This window comes from Mytilus californianus, unplaced genomic scaffold (genome assembly GCF_021869535.1).
Source record: "Mytilus californianus isolate M0D057914Y unplaced genomic scaffold, xbMytCali1.0.p SCAF_5, whole genome shotgun sequence".
NCBI classification, from domain to species: Eukaryota; Metazoa; Mollusca; class Bivalvia; order Mytilida; family Mytilidae; genus Mytilus; species Mytilus californianus.
In genome coordinates this window covers 85,946,006-85,964,189 of record NW_026262701.1, presented here as the reverse complement: position 1 = coordinate 85,964,189, position 18,184 = coordinate 85,946,006, and the positions used below count along the sequence as shown (strand labels likewise).

At 32.1% G+C, this 18,184-nt stretch overlaps 2 protein-coding genes across 2 annotated transcripts in view; both read right to left on the bottom strand.

Moving 5' to 3' along the window:
* The window catches only part of LOC127701655 (synaptogenesis protein syg-2-like), a 92,208-nt gene that overhangs the window by 21,278 nt on the left and 52,746 nt on the right, over positions 1–18,184 (bottom strand). The gene's annotated exons all lie outside the window — the stretch shown is intronic.
* On the bottom strand, positions 171–10,665 carry LOC127701693 (uncharacterized). The gene is made up of 6 exons (XM_052205692.1): positions 10,434–10,665; positions 8,278–8,500; positions 4,924–4,989; positions 3,506–3,592; positions 2,655–2,793; positions 171–1,582 (listed from the first exon to the last, which is right to left on the bottom strand). The coding sequence occupies exons 2-6, from the start codon at positions 8,494–8,496 to the stop codon at positions 1,470–1,472; spliced, it is 624 nt and encodes a 207-aa protein (XP_052061652.1). The 5' UTR covers positions 8,497–8,500; positions 10,434–10,665; the 3' UTR covers positions 171–1,469.

Here is an 18,184-nt window from a genome sequence, read left to right as displayed (position 1 = left end):
TATAAATTTTTACTTAGATGGAGAGTTGTCTTAATGGCACTCATACCACATCTTCTTATATCTATCTTCTCACTGTGTCTGAGTTAATTTGTTTTCATAGAAAAGAAAGGTTATGAGGTCGGTGTGTACGTTATAAACAAAAACGTCATGAAATGCAAGAAAATAACAAATTTATCACATGAACAGTACTTTTATTGCTGGTCTTTATTGTGAAAGTTGCTGAAAGATCTTCATCGATGAACTATTATACTCACTCCTTTCGATTAGGCAGATAAAACAAATCGTATTGCAAAAACGCATGCATGACAAGCACATGCACTGTAAAATAAATGGCACATCGGTACTTGCGAAAAAAGTAAGATAGCAACAATACCGAACTCCAAAAGAAAATAACAACTTCTCTTAAGAACAGGTTCATTGCTTTATAAGGTTTCTGCATGAACATTGTATTTGACAGATGAATCGAATGTTGCCTTATTTCCGGACAGTATTGCAGGAGAATTCACAACGTCTGAAATACTGTTAGGAGGTCACTTTGAGGTTCATGGAAGTACTGGGTTAGAGACAATTTCCAAAATGTTCTCCAGTAGTAATGTTCTTTTTCCAATGCCAATAAAACACCAATAATAGTGCCGAAATTTAGATTCTTAAAAAATCAAACTGATCGGAAATCACTGGTGGAAAGATTAAAGTAATTGTTAGTATAAGTTCAATCATATTTTACTTTTCCATTGCAATGATTGTGGACAGGAACACGTTGTTAAAGCACTAATGCATAAGTGTTTGTTACATTACTGCCAGATTTTTAGAAAGACAAGCAGTGGATAAAATAGCTGAGTAGAGGTCAATGTCGATGAATCACTTAATCTGCATAATAACTTCATTTTAATTGCGACTTAATATGTATATCGTTTACATTTAAACATAAGAAATTACATAATAAAACACTATTATCAGTTAACCTGAGATCAATTGATAAAGAGACATAAAACTAATCAATATAACTTAATATTATAGTTTTATTCTATTGTCAAAAGATGGAAAATTTTAATTTTGTGGCAATTAAGATCTTAGTTTTAATTTTTTTTTTCAAAATTGGACAAAACATCTTAAGGATATAACGAGCAATTTGGTAAAATAAATTTGCCGATTTCTTTGACAGTTACTGATAAGATGCACTCACAAGAAAAACAGTGTTCGGAAAAGTATTCGGTTAAGCAGGGTCAATTTCAGATGCTTATAAACTGTGCGATATCATATACCAAACATCTAAGCGACAGCCTGCGAAACAAAAATTATACACAAGAGAAAAGTGGCGGAAGACGAAAAAAAAATAATAATCAAAAAAGAAAATCACAGAAAAGTGGAAAGACCTAATTAAAAAAATGACATTTCAGCTGAACTTATTTCAATGACGCCATAGTTGCAAACAAAGTTATCAAATGCAACTGAATATACGAATAGCAAAGTTATACTGCTGAGCTATAGGAAACAGTCCATGGGCGAATATTTGTATCCTGAATATGATTTCCAGCTGCATTTGGATTCATTCCAAGCTGTGTTTGACTCTTAAAACAAACATCTGTTGAAAATTTAAATAAAGATTACATACGTATGTAAATGTTCATATAATCGATATGGCTGGAGAGAAACATTCGAAATCCAGAAAGCTAGCTTTCATTTTAACTAATGCACTTTTTCTATAGCGTGCCTATATGCCATTTTGTTTTTCTTTGTTGAAATAGTTATTTGTTTTTATAGTGATAAATATTATGACGCATTGTTGACTGCTGTACCCCTCTTTTTGACATTTTTATCTTATATATCTGTTTGTTTTGCTCACACATTGTTGTCAATATAATGGAACTCTATGCGACTGTCATGTAATACAAGTGCGAGGTCTAGCTAGCTATAAACCAGGTTTAATGCACCATTTTCTACATGAGGAAATATATGTTCAAAGTCAGGAATACTTGACAGTTATTTTCCATTTGTTTGATGTGTTTGAGCTTTATGAAGGATTTTCCGTTTTGAATTTTCCTTGGAGTTCGGTATTGTTGCTATCTTACTTTTTTCGCAAGTACCGATGTGCCATTTATTTTACAGTGCATGTGCTTGTCATGCATGCGTTTTTGCAATACGATTTGTTTTAAATAAATCTGAATATAGTTATAGTTATAAGTAACAAAAACAGATACAACTGATACAATAACAATGTAAACGGATTTCTACCATATTAAGGAATGAGAAAAGCTGCATATAATATATAATGTATAAAATGAATAATTTGTTCAGCAATAATATCAGCAAAATGCTTTAAAATATAATTGTGGAGGAATCTGCACACGTATATCTTTATCTGAAAGGGGATACAAAAATCTTAATACAATTTTAAGGCCAACATGGTTACAAATAATATTAAATTGTGTGTAGTACTTTTGTGTTAACATACCTGACACGAAACCAGGATTTTCATATTATACCTAACGCTATGATTCTTACTTCATTTTTTTCACTTCCTATCGGTCATGACCATTGCTTATGCATTTTATATGTTGATTTAGCAATAGAAAATTATACATTTCCATATATTTGCCGAGTGGATATAAACAATTAAATAAAGTTATCATGTTACATCATAAGTACATATTTACCTGCTTGACTTGATGTTTCCCAAGGCGAACAGCAGCAACAATAAGAAGCTGAAATGACTGCAACTAATGCTTCAGCAACGGATAATGCGGTTATTGAAAAAGATACAATATACCAGTCGTTTCGATAATTATCTTGATCCTAAAATAAACATGATAATTGAAAACCATGTTGATTATCAACACAGAAGCTTGCTTTCATTTTTTGAAAAATTGAAACGGAAGAGATACATGTCCAGATATCCAAGGAAAAACGCATACTCACAAGGAAACGTAAAATGTCCGATCTCGGCAATAAGAAGTGTCGTCCATTGACACTTGGATTGATAACTGTGAGTAGAAATTAGCGTGAAAAATTGCCTGGTTTTAAGGGGCGTTGGAGTATAGATATCAAAATACGTACCTTCTGCAAAACTATCGTAAAATGTCTTTGCTTAAAAGCTGTTAACTCTTTCTACGAACACATAGGTACTGTTTTTATTTAATATCAGATAAGTCGAAGGAAACAAATATTTGTTTAACTTGAAAAATAACTCGAAATGAAACGGTTACCGTATTTTTTTCTCAATCATACCGACACTAATTTGTTCCATTAAATGTGATTGCCAGTACTACAAAACAAAAAGTACCGTATTTGTTTTTTATTAAATGCCATGATACTGCTATATATTCATTTACTGAACATTTTCTTCTAAATTGTTTAAGTAATAAATATTTATAATAAATGACCATAGTTGTGTATTGCAAACGTCCGCTTATGTTTTTTGTAAAAAATTTAGAAAATGTTTTTAAAACTACAGTTTTGAGTAATAAAACTATAATAAAGAATTTCCCTTAATCACATTTCTACTTACAGAAAGTCCTACAAAAAATGATAAATTAAACATAACCGGGAAAAAAACTGCTGCTCCAATTATACTGCACACCATGAACCATATTTTCTGAAGTAAGAAACAAACGTCATTTAAGAAATGAATATGAAAAGATAAAATGTAATTTTTACTCCAGTTTTAATAGAATTCGTGCAGATCAATATATTTGTGTGTACTGTTTTGTTGTCCGTAAATTAACGTTGTCTATAGTTGTTTTGTCTTCGGTCATGATGATAGCTATTCGATATAGGATTTTTGTTTGACATTTCCTTATTTTTTTCATATACCTATTCTTTCCTTTTTAGAAAGATAATTCTATTGAAAGATTAAAAAAAGTAAGTAATCGTAAGTACAATGTAGCTGACACATATTTGTCTATTGCGCATTAAAAAGATATCGCTGTTCGATAATATCCTTTAACAATGAGATAAACCTATATCGCTTAGTAAGCTATAGAAGGTCCGTATATGTTTTTTCGTAGTAAGAAGATACTGACAGTAGATATGTTGCAGTCTATTTTCATCAAGTGCATTAAAGATGTGTTCATTTCCTCATAACGGCTTTCTTTTCCAATCATTTCTTGTTACGTGGACTGTTTTGTGAACAGTCTGTTCAAATATTATGTTCCATTTTTTTTTCTTTGATGACACAGTGATTTGTTTTTATAGTGATTAAGTTATAACACAATGTTGACTGTTGTTCCCCAATTTTTGACATTTTTACCTATTATGTCTGTTTGTTTTAATCACACATTGTTGTCAATATAATGAAATTCTAAGCAACTTCCATACAGGTGAGAGGTGTTGCTAGCTATAAAACCAGGTTTAATCTACCAATTTTCTACATAAGGAAATGCCTGTACTAATTCAGAAATATGACAGTTGTTTTCCATTCGTTTGATCTGTCTGAACTTTTGATTTTGCCATTTGATAAGGGACTTTCCCTTTCGAATTTTCCTAGGAGTTCGTTATTTTTTGTTATTTTACTTTTTCCTTACTTTCATTTTGACATTTCATACTACAAAGCCGACTTTTCGCAGCTCAAACTTGTCGTTTCTCAGATCCAACTTGACATTTTCAGTCAAAACTTGGTAGTGGGAAGTGTTACTTTGAAAAGGAAAATTTCAAGTTAGAAATGAGGAATTTTAACAACAGAATATAAAACTGAGGGACGTTGTATGGTTGCCAATGAGACATCTCTCCACTTGAGGTGGAATGACGTACAAGAAGATATGTTGCAGTCTTTTTTCAAGTGCATTTAAGATGTGTTCATTTCCTCAAAATGCTATCTTTTCTTTTCGTTTCTTGTTACATGGACTGCGTAATGAACTGTCTGTTCAAGGATTATTTTTCACACGTTTTTTTTTTCTTTTTTTTTAAGATTCATTTAGTGATCTCTACCTGGCATTTTAAGCTTGATTCTGTATTCTTTGACATGCGCATTGGTAGGCATCCAGTCACAACAAACTATAATTATATTGAAAAAGGTTTCGACTATATGTACATGAACTCATCCTAGATACCAGGATTATCATTTTTGTATGCCAGACGCGCGTTTCGTCTACAATAAACTTATCATAGATACCAGGATTGAAATTTTGTATTTGCGCCAGACACGCGTTTCGTTTAGAAAAGAATCATCAGTGACACTCGAATAAAAAAAAGTTAAAAAGGCCAAATAAAGTACAAAGTTGAAGAGTATTGACAACCAACAATTCCCAACTCATCATAGATACCAGGATTGAAACTCATCAGTGACGCTCTAATAAGAACAACTAAAAAGGCAAAATAGAGTTCAAAGATGAAGAGCATTGAGGACCCAAAATTATGAAAGGTTTTGCAAAGCTAGGATAATTTATTCCTGGAGTAGAAAATGCTGTACACACATGTGTGATCGCATAATTACCGAAAAGAGTACATATTTAGCATACGTGCACTGCTTTAAAACGATGATATAATCATAGAATTTAGTAACAACGTCATGTCTTTTGTACGTTATAACATACCATTAATTTATTTCCAGTTTTTGACAGATTCGTGTTGTTCCATCATAAGTTTTTATAATGTGATGTTGCTTATTGATTAATATGAAATAAGGAGATGTCTTGATTGCCAATATGACAAAACATGTACAAAACAATAAACAAAGAACAAATATGATGTATAATAAAAACGACAACCTGTGAATTACAGCCAATACAGAATATACCTGGTTGATCATGTTTGCAGACGCACAACGCTTCCCTAACCTTGGACAGTGGTATAACAGCACAACATAAGAATAAATTTTCAAAGTCAATCAGTTGAAAAGGGCTTTACTTGTCATATTGATACAAAGCAAAACAAACAACTGACAAGAACATTAAACCCACAAAGTACAGACATGAGAGTACTTACTAAAAGCTAGTTCAAAGCCAATATAAACAAATAAAAAAAGCATGTATCTAAAACTAAAACATTAAGCAGTACACATCCAATGGATCCTGCGTAAAAACGTCATAAACAGTTATAGGAAAACATTATCTTGTGTAATGCCAAAATAAAAACATCTATATATTACAAACATGATTGTTATAGATGCATAGCAATAATATTTAATTGTGTTTTAATTTCAAAATCAATATTTATACCGATAATAAATATTTCAGAGATCTTACTAAGGAATTAAATTGGTTACCTTTTATAATAGGTTTATTTGAAGGATCAATAAGTTTTCACGGATCATGTCTAAATTTTCAAAATCGATTAATAACATCAACGCAATTTAGGATGTAATATCACGTTTGTAATTAGTTTTCTACAGGTACAGCAAAACTTTTAACTATGAAAGTATTTGTTAAGGGTTTAAAGTGATTTGTGAAAACGAAATCCCTGACTTATGATTCATCAGTAATACATAGATTACGTTCATTGAGATTCACAACGCTACTGCAGACACATGCATAGCGACCGAGTTAGGAGATAAAACACAGTAAGATGAGGCCAAAGGAACATCGTCCAAAAAAAGAAAATTTGTACTGGGAAAAAATCGTCTATCGTCCTATTGTCGTAAATTTTTTTGTAGAGTTTCCCGTGCGACATTGAAATATTTAAATCTAGAAAAGGTCACTTATTGCTGTTTTTATTGATTGAATATACAAGTAAACTTCGGCAGTATATTTAGACAGTTCTTGATTTTTTAACAGATTAAAATTATTTTTGGCTTAGTTATATTAAATTTATCAATGAAATGGAATTAAGACAGTTTCTTATTGAGATAGGACACAGCTGTGATTCCTAACAACACTGGAACAAATATGCAATTGAAGGGGCGCAATTGGTTCCCATAGAAATACCAATAACCTGTCGATAAACTTTATTGCCATAACGCAAATAGATGTTGTCCCGTAGAAAAAGTTAGAACTTCGTTTGTCTCATCACACTTCAAGTCGGTAAATCTAGCCTATTTATCTTTTTTATAACAGTAGATGGCTTTATACAGTTACTGGAAGTAACTTTGCAAAAAGTAAAATAAAAAAAAAAACCGAACTCCAAGGATTATTCATTACAAAAAGTCTTAATCAAATGGCAAAATCAAAAGTTTGATCACACCAAACTAATGGAAAACAAATTGACCATTCATAAATTTTGAAATTCAGAAAATAAGATTTCAAGTTGACCTTAAAAGGATTTTGTTATTTTTATGTCCTTTTTGGGTCATGTATTTCTTCAACTGATTTGGTTCTTTTAAATCCTTTGCTTTCAAATATTCGGCTTTCATCGTTCCTGACTAAAAGCGCTTCAGACGTGTGAAAACTAACTTTTACGAAGTTTTCATTGTTAATTAAATAAAAAAAAACTGTTGTTTGATACTAGTTTGTGGGCATGTAGTGTAAAGAGTCGAACAATCAAATGTTTCCTTTACTTAGGTGTACATTGATGATTGGCTTTATTAAAAAAAAAAAATGCAAAAACCGCATAACAAAATCGGTAACGTTAATTTTTCCGATTTTCATTTGACGTTTTCAACAGAAATCGTTCGAGTAATTCTTATTATTTTTGTAAACTTGGTTATACGTTGTTTAAGTTAAGTCTTACATTAAACATAATCATGGTAATTTGAAAATGAACACTCAACTTAAAAATCTCAAAAAGAACACCAAGGCACGCAACGAAACGCCTGGGCATAGGGATGATATACTAAAATTAAACAAATGGTTTTTGCTGGAATTTTCCAGGATCATATCAGGTAATATCTTAATTTTGTGTTATCAAAATTTGCTGTTACAAAATTTTGGAAATTATTTAAAATTAAGGAATGTATCTCCATCATGCAAAGCTCTGATTCCTTGTTCAGCTGTGGCTATACTTTTTTGTCCTGATTGGGTTATAGCTCTTCATGTTTTAATAAGCTTTGGATTTTCAAAAATTTTTGCCCCGAGCATTACTGAAGAGACATTGATTGTCGAAATGCACATCTGGTGCAGAAAAATTGGTACCGTTTATGTTATTGTATGTACATAGGAAACCAAACGTAGGAAATCCGGAAGTATTAAGGTTGAAGAGTAATTCACACTTAATTACACCAATGAAAGATGACAAACTTTTATAAGATTTGAGAATGTTAACCTTTGCTGAGGTAGCAAAGATATCAAAAAATTACATAATCATTATAATCGAACACATAGAATTTGTACTTTAAACAATATCAAAGGTAATATAAAGCACTAAATATTCATAAAATTTCAATTCTCTGACAAAACATAACACACTTACCCATACAGAGCATAGCAATATTGGTATCGTCCAGAAAAGAAGGGATGAAATCGCTATCAATTCAACAAAACTCAGGATTACTAATATTAAGCCGAGTCCAATCTGCACACCTCCCAATATCTTAAATGTCTTCACATGGAAAATTTGTTGACGCGCTGGATTTCCTGTTGGTTTTATAATCACAGCGGTTTGCTCAGTGTTGTAAGTTGTTGTTTGCATTTTACTAAATACATGAACAAATATCAGTTTACTATTCAAAGTAATTAAATAAGGTGTTATAATCATTCGTATTGAAATTGAGTTCACATTAAACTAAGGAATCACAATTAAGACTAGGTAAACAAATAAACAGGAAGTTCCAATTTCTTTTTAAGTTGTATGAAACACAATAAATGTCAATCATCATTTACACTGTTTCTGTATTTTTGTTGGATTAATTCATTGTATTCTTTATAAAGAAATTGGGGGTGGGGGTGTGTTCTGTTTTGTTTTTTGTTGTATTATAACGGCGTTTGATTCACCGTTGTGAGCTGTAGGTTGCAGTAATTATCATTCAAACATATTTGTCCGGTTATTGTCACAGTGTCTCAAGGTATGTTTGTTGCATCGTTGTAATTGATTTTTTTTTTCGTTGGTTTATTGTTTACATATATGTGTTGCATGAATAATTTGAAAAAAATGATAAATGCATTTGTAAAAATGAAATCAACACTATATAAATGTCATGCATGTGTAGTGCTTTTCTTCAGGAACTCTCAATGCCGTACATTTAAAAGCCAAAGACGTATAAAAAATCGAAACTGTTGAAGAGCTTTTTGACCAAAAGGACCTCAATATAACAGCAAAATCCATCTAAGGGAAACTTTGCCTTGTGGAGTTGAATAAAAACTGAGTTTCTTATCAATTTATAAATTTAGAAACGGACAATTTATCAAAGGTTTGTTATGATCATGTCAGTACCTAAATACTAACTACTGAGCTGATGATTCCATCTGGGACTGTTGAGAAATATACAAACTTTTTAACGAGTTTTGCGGACGTTGAGGAATCGTTCGGGAACTTATAGTGTAACGTCATTTTATCATGACGTTTTTACTCGGTACCACAATGTGGCTAACGTAATACATTATACAACTTACAACTTTCGTTTCCTTCACAATAGAGACTTATAGTCCACCAGTAGCGGTATCGATCCAGTACTGTTAACTTAACATAACACTTTATAAATTTCATGCGTCCGAAGCGCTTTTCTGGATTTGCATTCATCAGGAACACTTGAAGTCACATTTGAAAGTCAAAGCTATATAAAAACCAAAACAGTTGAACAGCTATATGACCAAAAAGATATAAAAGGATAACAAAACTTTGCTTGGTGGAGTTGAAACCTTAATTTCCTAATAATCTATAATTTATGTGGGACAATATTAAAGAGATTTGTTATGAATCATCTCAGTACCGAAGTACTGGGTACTGAGCTGATGACAAGCTCGGGTCTTATATTCCACCAGCATCGGTGGTAGACTTTACAAGTTGTCATATAAATCGTCAACTGGTTTAATGGAACAAAAATAGTTTTCAGTCTTAGTAAGCATCAAAGTATTCAAACATAGTTTCATAATTTCAGCACTTGTTTTGCTTCCCCCATATCATTTTACAAATGGCACTTTTTGTTGATTTCTAAAACGGTGTTTGTCAACGTCAATAGTATACTTTTGAACGTATTGTCTTGATGGGCAAGGGGGAATGTTTATTCCCATATAAAACTTTACTCCATAAAATGTTATACTTGTATTCCGTGTCTTTGTTTGTCTTGCATGTCTTGTTTGACATATGTTTTCTCTGAGGTGCCGGGGTTGATTGTTGTTTTTTTTGTCTGTTGTACTATTCAATATTTATTTATAACTCCTTTTATCCTAATATATTTTCATGTATTGATACCAGTTTTTTCACAGCAACGTTTCAATGTCTCATCTTTTTAGAGAAACAGATGCAATACTGAAAACGCTAATCTTTGACGTTTTGATTTACTTTCTACGTTTCTATTTTTATATTGTCAGTATTAACAGTACCCCTTGTTCCTTATTGAATTATCGAATTTTTACTAATATGTAGATTACACTTTTCATTCAATAATTGGAAAATAAATTTGTACTTACAGTAGTACGTCTTCTATATCAGAAAGCGTGATGATCTATATATTTCTTTCAAAAAGATCCAAAGTATAAACATTAAAGCACTGTTACTATTCCTGGTAAAAATATTGATTTTAGTTAAACTGAATCTATGACATTATGACAAATATCTTCTATTGTAAAACAAAATAATGTGTTTGTTGGTAATATACAAACCAGTTAAATTATTGGGGCAGATTTACCTGTGTATTCCACTTATATTTATTCAAGTAAGACGCGATTTAACAATACTTGCTGACTAAAAATGGAACAGTAATTGTTAAATTATTGATTTATTCTTGTCAAAAACAAGCACTTGTCAAAGAACGTCTCGTCTTTTTTCTAAACAAAAGATCATCTGAAGATACCAAGACCTTGTTGATAAATATTCCGTATAAACTTCACAAATAATACATGATGGTCTTAGATTAAAGATTCTAGGTACTGCTGTTGTTTATCATCGTAATTACGTGTTATAGTGTTCTTTTATTTGTCTTTGTATATTATTAACCGTTACTTTTTAGTCAATTTTTGGTAACATTCTTTTGGCGTGGCTCGGTACTACATTCGCCATTGTGTTGTTATGCTATGGTCATTTATCCACCATTTTCTACACAATTAAATGCTTGTACCAAGTCAAGAATATGACAGTTGTTTTCCATTCATTTAATGTGTTTGAGCTTTTGATTTTGCAATTTGATAAGGGACTTTCCGTTTTAAAATTTCCTTGGAGTTCGTTATTTTTGTTATTTTACTTTTGACGAAACTTCAAAATGTAAGATGAACAAATTTGTTTATCGTTACATCTATTTTATCTACATAAAGTGGGAGATTACCAATTCCTCATGCCTTCTGTAGAACCTGTGAATTCATCATTACAGCAAAGGCTTTTTTAAAATGAAAGGTGGAAAAAAATTAATATTAAATCAATATGCTGCCCATTTACTGCAAGATAGTTATAGCTAGTTGCTAGTGATGTTGTTACATCACTAAATCTATATGCTGCCCTTTAACTGCAAGATAGTTATTGCTAGTTGCTAGTGATGTTGTTACGTCACCTGTATTTATATTTGCCTTGTTACTAGTATGAAATGATATTTCCTCCGAAGCTGGAAAGCAATTGTCTATCTCAAGTCTTGAGGAACTACCTGAACGAGCATATTTGATGTATTGCCTATATGACGCGAATGAAGTAGACTTTCAAATAGGTCTTTATTGCTCTCTTGACATCCATGCATAATATTGTCTATTGTTTTTTTTTTGTTTTAGTTTTGACAAGAGCATAGTGTCGACCTTAAAGATAACACAACGATAACACAACGACATGTTGAAAGGCATTTGAATTTTGAATAACTAATGAATAAATAATATCCCCATTTAGAGTCGCTGCAGAACAAATTATCAGAATTCACCGTGCTCATCTATATTTTTTGTTTCAGTTTAGATTCATTCACAACGTTTTCCAACAAGGACCGATGAAAAGACATTTTTCTTTGGGTTATGTCTGATTGACGTACACGACATATCACCTTAAATTCATACCTGCAATATTCCGTTGAAAATTTCAAGATAAATATGTAATATTAACTATCATTCGCTGGACCCGATACTATTAACGTGTTACTGAGAAAGAACTAAAATATGATGTAATCACACAATTTGACGTTAATGGCAGACGCGTATTTAGTCTGAACGAACAAGGCGCCTCCCCTATTAAAACTGAAAAAAATGTTTTTTAAAGTCAAAATATGGTCCTCTAACTCCTAATTCGCACGAGTGCCCACACCCATTAACATCAAATCGTAGATCGTCGCCTGTATCCATGAACCATTACAACTACGTATAGTGTCAATCTTCTCGAAAAGATTGACATGTACGTCTGTAAATTATCACCTGATACAAAATTTTAAGTTTCTTTGCATTCATTGAATATGAATTGATTTATTGATTGTTGGTATTTAACGCCACTTACTGCACTCTTTTATTTCATAGCGACCATTTTTTATTGTAGTATCCGGTGGGAAACACTGACCTTCGACCTTTCGACCTTGGGATTGGCATCCCTGTGTCTCTTATTTTTCGATATTGATAACAGGCGAGACAAAAACAAATTGAAAAGTATCTTATTTTCTGCGTTCAAAACCTTTCTTTAAGAGGAAACACAGGAGCCAGAATTTTAGAGTGTCAAAGGAATACAAATCTGTAGACAAAATAAATATACTATTATTTGAATTATGTCGGTAACGAAATGCCGGTTATGGATTGGATGTCCCATATTTGCTGGTACACTCATAGTGATAGAAATATAAATGCAGGATCAATTTCTTAGTGCAACACGTGCTACCAGAATGAATATCATTCAGGTACTGTTGACACGTCGAATAAACAAACAACAATCTACAAAGGAATAACACTGAGCAACAAGGCCAACCAAATAACCGGGGTGATCTCAGATGCTCCAATAGAGTAAAAATATCCACTAGTGTCACCCATTAAATTAGTACATACTTCTAAATCAGACGTTCTACCATTCTATTCAATTTCACGTGACCCTTGACTCTTTGCGTGAACTAAGGATCTTCCTTCCAGTTTTCCATGGATGTAAGATATTTGGGTTAACTTGTTTTAATGGAAATTAAAGGATATAAAGTGGATGCGCCTGTTATTAAAAAATATCATGAAATGCAAGGAAATAGCAAATTTATCAAAAGAACAGCACTTTTAATCCTGGTCTGTACCATGACAGATGCTGAAAGGTCTTCATTGATCAACTATTATATTCATTTCTTATGATTAAGCTTGCATGATGGAGACTGCAGACGAATCAAATGTTTACAATTAAGATTTGTGAACTTTTCTTACATATACATTTTTTTCTTACATATACTATCAGATAGTTAGAAATTAAAAAAATTGATAAAACACTTTGTTTAACTACATATTTTTATACAATAAATGACAATGATTTACCTCATTTAACCCTTAACTATAGTAATAGTAATCTTGTTTCCTTTTTATAATTTAGCTTCTATATGAGGAGCAAAAGATAACAAAGGGACATTCAAACTCATAAGTCAAAAATTAAATAACAACGCCATGGCAAAAAGAGAAAAAGTCCAAAAGACAAACCACAGTACACAAAACAAAACATAGTAAAGACTGAGCAACACGCATTTCACCAAAAAGTGGGGTTTGCAAATTCTGCCCCACATGTTACACCCATCGTTTTACTCCTATGAAATAAGTTGATAAGTTGTATCAAGTGATTAGACATCACGCAGTAGTGGATTGACAATTGACTCTTTTCTAAAAGAGGGACGAAAGATACCAGAGGGACAGTCAAACTCATAGATCGAAAACAAACTGACAACGCCATGGCCAAAAATAAAAAGACACACAGACAAATAAAAGTACAGATGACACAACATAGAAAACTAAAGACTAAGCAACACGAACCCCACCAAAAACTGGGGGTGATCTAAGGTGCTCCGGAAGGGTAAGCAGATTCTGCTCCACATGTGGCACCCGTCGTATGCTTATGTTATTACAAATCCGGTAAATAGTCTAATTCGGTAGTTCACATTCGTGAAAAGGGGAGGTCATTGTAGTTACGACATAAGGAACATATCCGATATCATCTGTGAAACGGTTATTCCATAACGGTCAGCCAACTCGTGATGGCGTCCATAAAATTTACGAAGGGATGATTTCAACTTCACCATTTGGAACTCTTGGTTTAATAGCTTCCTTGTGAGCAGCAACCCTCTATCAAGGAAATCATGATAGGAAATACAAGCCCGGGAATATCGTATCAATTGGGAGATATATACTCCGTATGCAGGCGCTGCTCGAATGTTGCTATATAGAAAAGGAAAGTTCACAATTGGGAAGCTGAAATCATCTCTTTTGTCGTAAAGTTTTGTTTTCAACCGACCCTCATTTTCAATTTGTAGATGTAAGTCAAGATATGAGACAGACTTAACTGTATCTGTAGTATTCTTTATCTCTAGTTCGATGGGATAGATTCATTCAACATAGTCACCAAATTTGTACTATTTAGTGAGAGAACATCATCTTTATAGCGGAACGTAAAGTTACAGGATACTGCTAACATTTTATCTTTCTTCCTAAGTAGTTCCTTTATGAAGTCAGCCTCATAATAATAAAGAAACAAGTCGGCAAGAAGAGGGGCACAATTGGTTCCCATTTGAATTCCGACAGTCTGTTGAAAAACGTGTCCTCCAAACACGTAACAAATATGTTGTCAATCAAGACATCAAGCATCTTGATAATGTCAGTTTCAGAGAATTGTTTGTTTGAATCAGAGTGATTCTTTACAAAGTAAGATTTATCCCTCCCCAAGACAAGATACTTGTATCTACGTTAGCCATTCTTTTTAATGAAACAAAGTAATACCAACTCTTTCAATTTGTCTTTTAGTTTGGAATGGGGAATACTTATGTAAAGGGTAAAAAAGTCAAATGTTTTAATACTTTTGCAAGATGAGAGAGTCTTAGATTGTATGTACTCTAAAAGATCTTTGAAATTTTTTAGTATCCACATATGATTCACGCCGTTAGTCATCCCCAAATTCTAGACCATGGGTCATGTAAACTTTCTGACCCTAAAACTTGACCTATTGTAAAATTTTGAAATTGAAACATGGATTTCATGACAATGGATAGACTAGACTGTTACCGAAATAAACACCCCAAACATTGAAAAATTAAAAAGCACAAAGAACAACACTTGTAACTAAAGCAAGAGCAGCACTAACCGCTTTAAGACAAAACAAGGGTTGATCTTAGGTGCTCTGAAAGGGTTCTACTTTGAATTTGCTTCTGGGATGATGACCTCTTTCAAAACTTCTAGAATGAACTCTTTTGTTAACTTCTAAAGTTTAAGTTGGCTTGACTGAATGATTAATCAAGTAATTATCGTCTGATAAACGTCAAGTGAAAAATGTATTTGATATGAAAGGTAGTAAATTTTTTCTGGTTTTCAAATATCTATATATTTTAGTTAATATATGCAGTTTTGTTATTTAGTTTCATATGACTCGATGTAAAAATAAAAAGTGCATCAAATACATTGGAGAAAAATTGAGTTCATTTATGTCATTTCGAGTACTGTGGTGGAAACGTGTAGGAAAAATGAATATTCTGATGATAATCAACCCCTTGATCAGTTCCGCCAACAAAGTTGTACTGTTGAGCTTTAGAATGCAATACTTCTTTCCAGGGCTTAATGCTTGTATTCTCGATTTGATTTCCAGGTGCATTTAAGTTTATTTCAGGCTGTGAAGGACTCATAAAAACAACTATCTGTTGAATAATTAAATGAAAATCATTGTAAACTTATATCAGTAAATGTATATAAAAACGAAATGGCGATGGAGAAACATTCAAAATTGAGGTGCATTTGAAGCTCGCAACGTGGTTACAAAAACTAAACAATACTTAAGTGTTAAAGTAGCTGACATTCAATATTTTGTTTTCTTTTCTTGTGACAGGGACTATGGAAAGTTTGTTCAGGGAATACGTTTTTCGTTTTTAAGATTCCCGTTATATATACCTGGCATTTTAAGCTTGATTCTGTATTCTTTGACATGCACATTGGTAGGCATCCAGCCACTACAAACTATAATTATATTAAAATATGTTTTCGATTATATTTATGTGTGACCGCATAATAACAGAAAATTGAACATATTTATCTGCTTTAAAAAACGGACATATTCTTGTTATAGAAATCAGTAACAGCAACATGTCTTTCGTACGTTATTACATACGATTATTATAACTTAGTTAATTAAATTTTAGCTTGGCTTATTTAATCTCAACATGAAGCATTCAAATGAATTGACCTAAAATCTTTTTTCGCATTTATCACATAAAAAAATGTTTTTATTTTTCATATCTTCATTCCTTCAGGACCAAATGTTCAAAAGGTCTTTGCAGCCTCCGACATGAACCAACCCACCCCCAATAACTAAGTTTTTTTTATCTTATTTATCTAAATTCGACATTTAAAATTTTCGTGATAAAAACAATTAAACTTTTCAAATTTGCATCTGTCTATGTCCAGAGTCAAAAGACCAAGACGATAATTGGTTTTGATAACTATAATGAGTTTCCGAATGTATTGTTGTCTCTCGTTCTAGAATATCACCGAATCTGAGACAAGTACATGCTAACCAAGCGGCAGTGACGATTGTCTAACAAACTATTTTTTGTGTTTTGTAAATAATGGAATGATATTTTCGTCTGGCATATTTTACTCTTCATAGACCTCATTTAAGTGATTAGGAGATGCTCCATCTCTCGAAGTACTCGGTCTCGCTTCTTTTGAAGGTTATGCGACTTGGATTTATGAGATTTGAAATAGGTAAATTACTGTTGCGTATCTTGACTAAAGTAAACAACAAGTGTTCTTTGTTATGCATTTTTTTTTCATTTACCTTTACCAAATTTCAACAATTATTTTTTTGTCTATTAATAATTTGAATATGTCTGTTTGACATGAGTCACATAGCCGTTACCTCTTTTCATTGTTCAGTGACAATGTTAAGTTGTTTTTTTTGCTTTATTCAGTTTGTCAGGTACTATGAAGAGATAGACAGGGGTCACATGAAGATTAATTTCGTTTAATATTACATTGATCAACGTTCAACTTTTCTTGATACATGTAAAAAGACAAATTGTGTCTTGGATAATTGATATGGTATAAGTTCGGCTTTGATCATGGTTGTCGTTTGTGGCTGAATTTCATAATTTATTTCGTTATTGATTTGTATATAAATCAGGTCGTTGATTTTCTGGTTGGTATTGTTTAAAGTTTTGTCAAGTACCTTTTATAGCTTGTGGTACGGTATAGATTTTGCTTAGTGTTGAGGGCCTTAAGGCGACCTATAGTTGCCAACTTCAAGGTCATTTTGGTCTTCACATAGTACTGCACTAGGGTAAATATACCAAATGCACATTTTGAAAACTTATTTCTCATTAGACGTGCCCGAAAGCAAACGAAGGAGATCCGAGTGTATTAAAAGTTGAAGAGCAAGTTACCTTTAATAACACAAATAAAGGATGCTAGACTTTTATAATTTTTCCGAAATTTTAACTTTTGCTGAGGCAGCTTCCGGAATAATAAAAAAAAAAATGACATAATAGTTAACCTATAATCGAAAACATAAAATTTGAACTTAAAACAATATCAAAAGTAATATAAGGCAGCTATAAATGTCTTTAAACTTTTCTGACAAAATATAACAGACCTACCCATCCAGAGCATAATGATATCGGTATTTTATAGACCATTAAGAAAGAATATTTCATCAATTCAATTAAACACAGGATAACTAATATTCCACCAAGCTGAACACCACCCAATATCTTAAATGTCTTCACATGTAATATTTGTTGAGATGCTAGATTTCCTGTTGGTTGTATTATCACAGCGGTTGACCCATCGTTGTTTCTTGTAGTTTGCATTCTACTATAAAAATAAAACCTTTTGGTTTTAATTTAAAGAAATATTAAGGCCAGCTATATACAAAATTGATATCAGACCAACAAAGGAATGACAACCAAAACTTGGTTTACAATTCATAAAGAAGTACAAATTATTTGAAAGATTGATGCATTTTTCTAAAACAGTTGCAGTAATATTTATCATTTGAACAGTTAATGGTCAGAATAATATCAGTGTCTTAAGACTTGTTTTGATTTTTTTTTTTT

Coding starts and splice junctions, on each gene's coding strand:
- LOC127701693 (XM_052205692.1), bottom strand. CDS start 8,496: ATGCAAACAACAACTTACAACACTGAGCAAACCGCTGTGATTATAAAA. Junction 4,990..8,277: donor TATTGCTATGCTCTGTATGG/GTAAGTGTGTTA, acceptor ATATAATTATAG/TTTGTTGTGACTGGATGCCT. Junction 2,794..3,505: donor CATTTTTTGTAGGACTTTCT/GTAAGTAGAAAT, acceptor TGTTTATTTTAG/GATCAAGATAATTATCGAAA.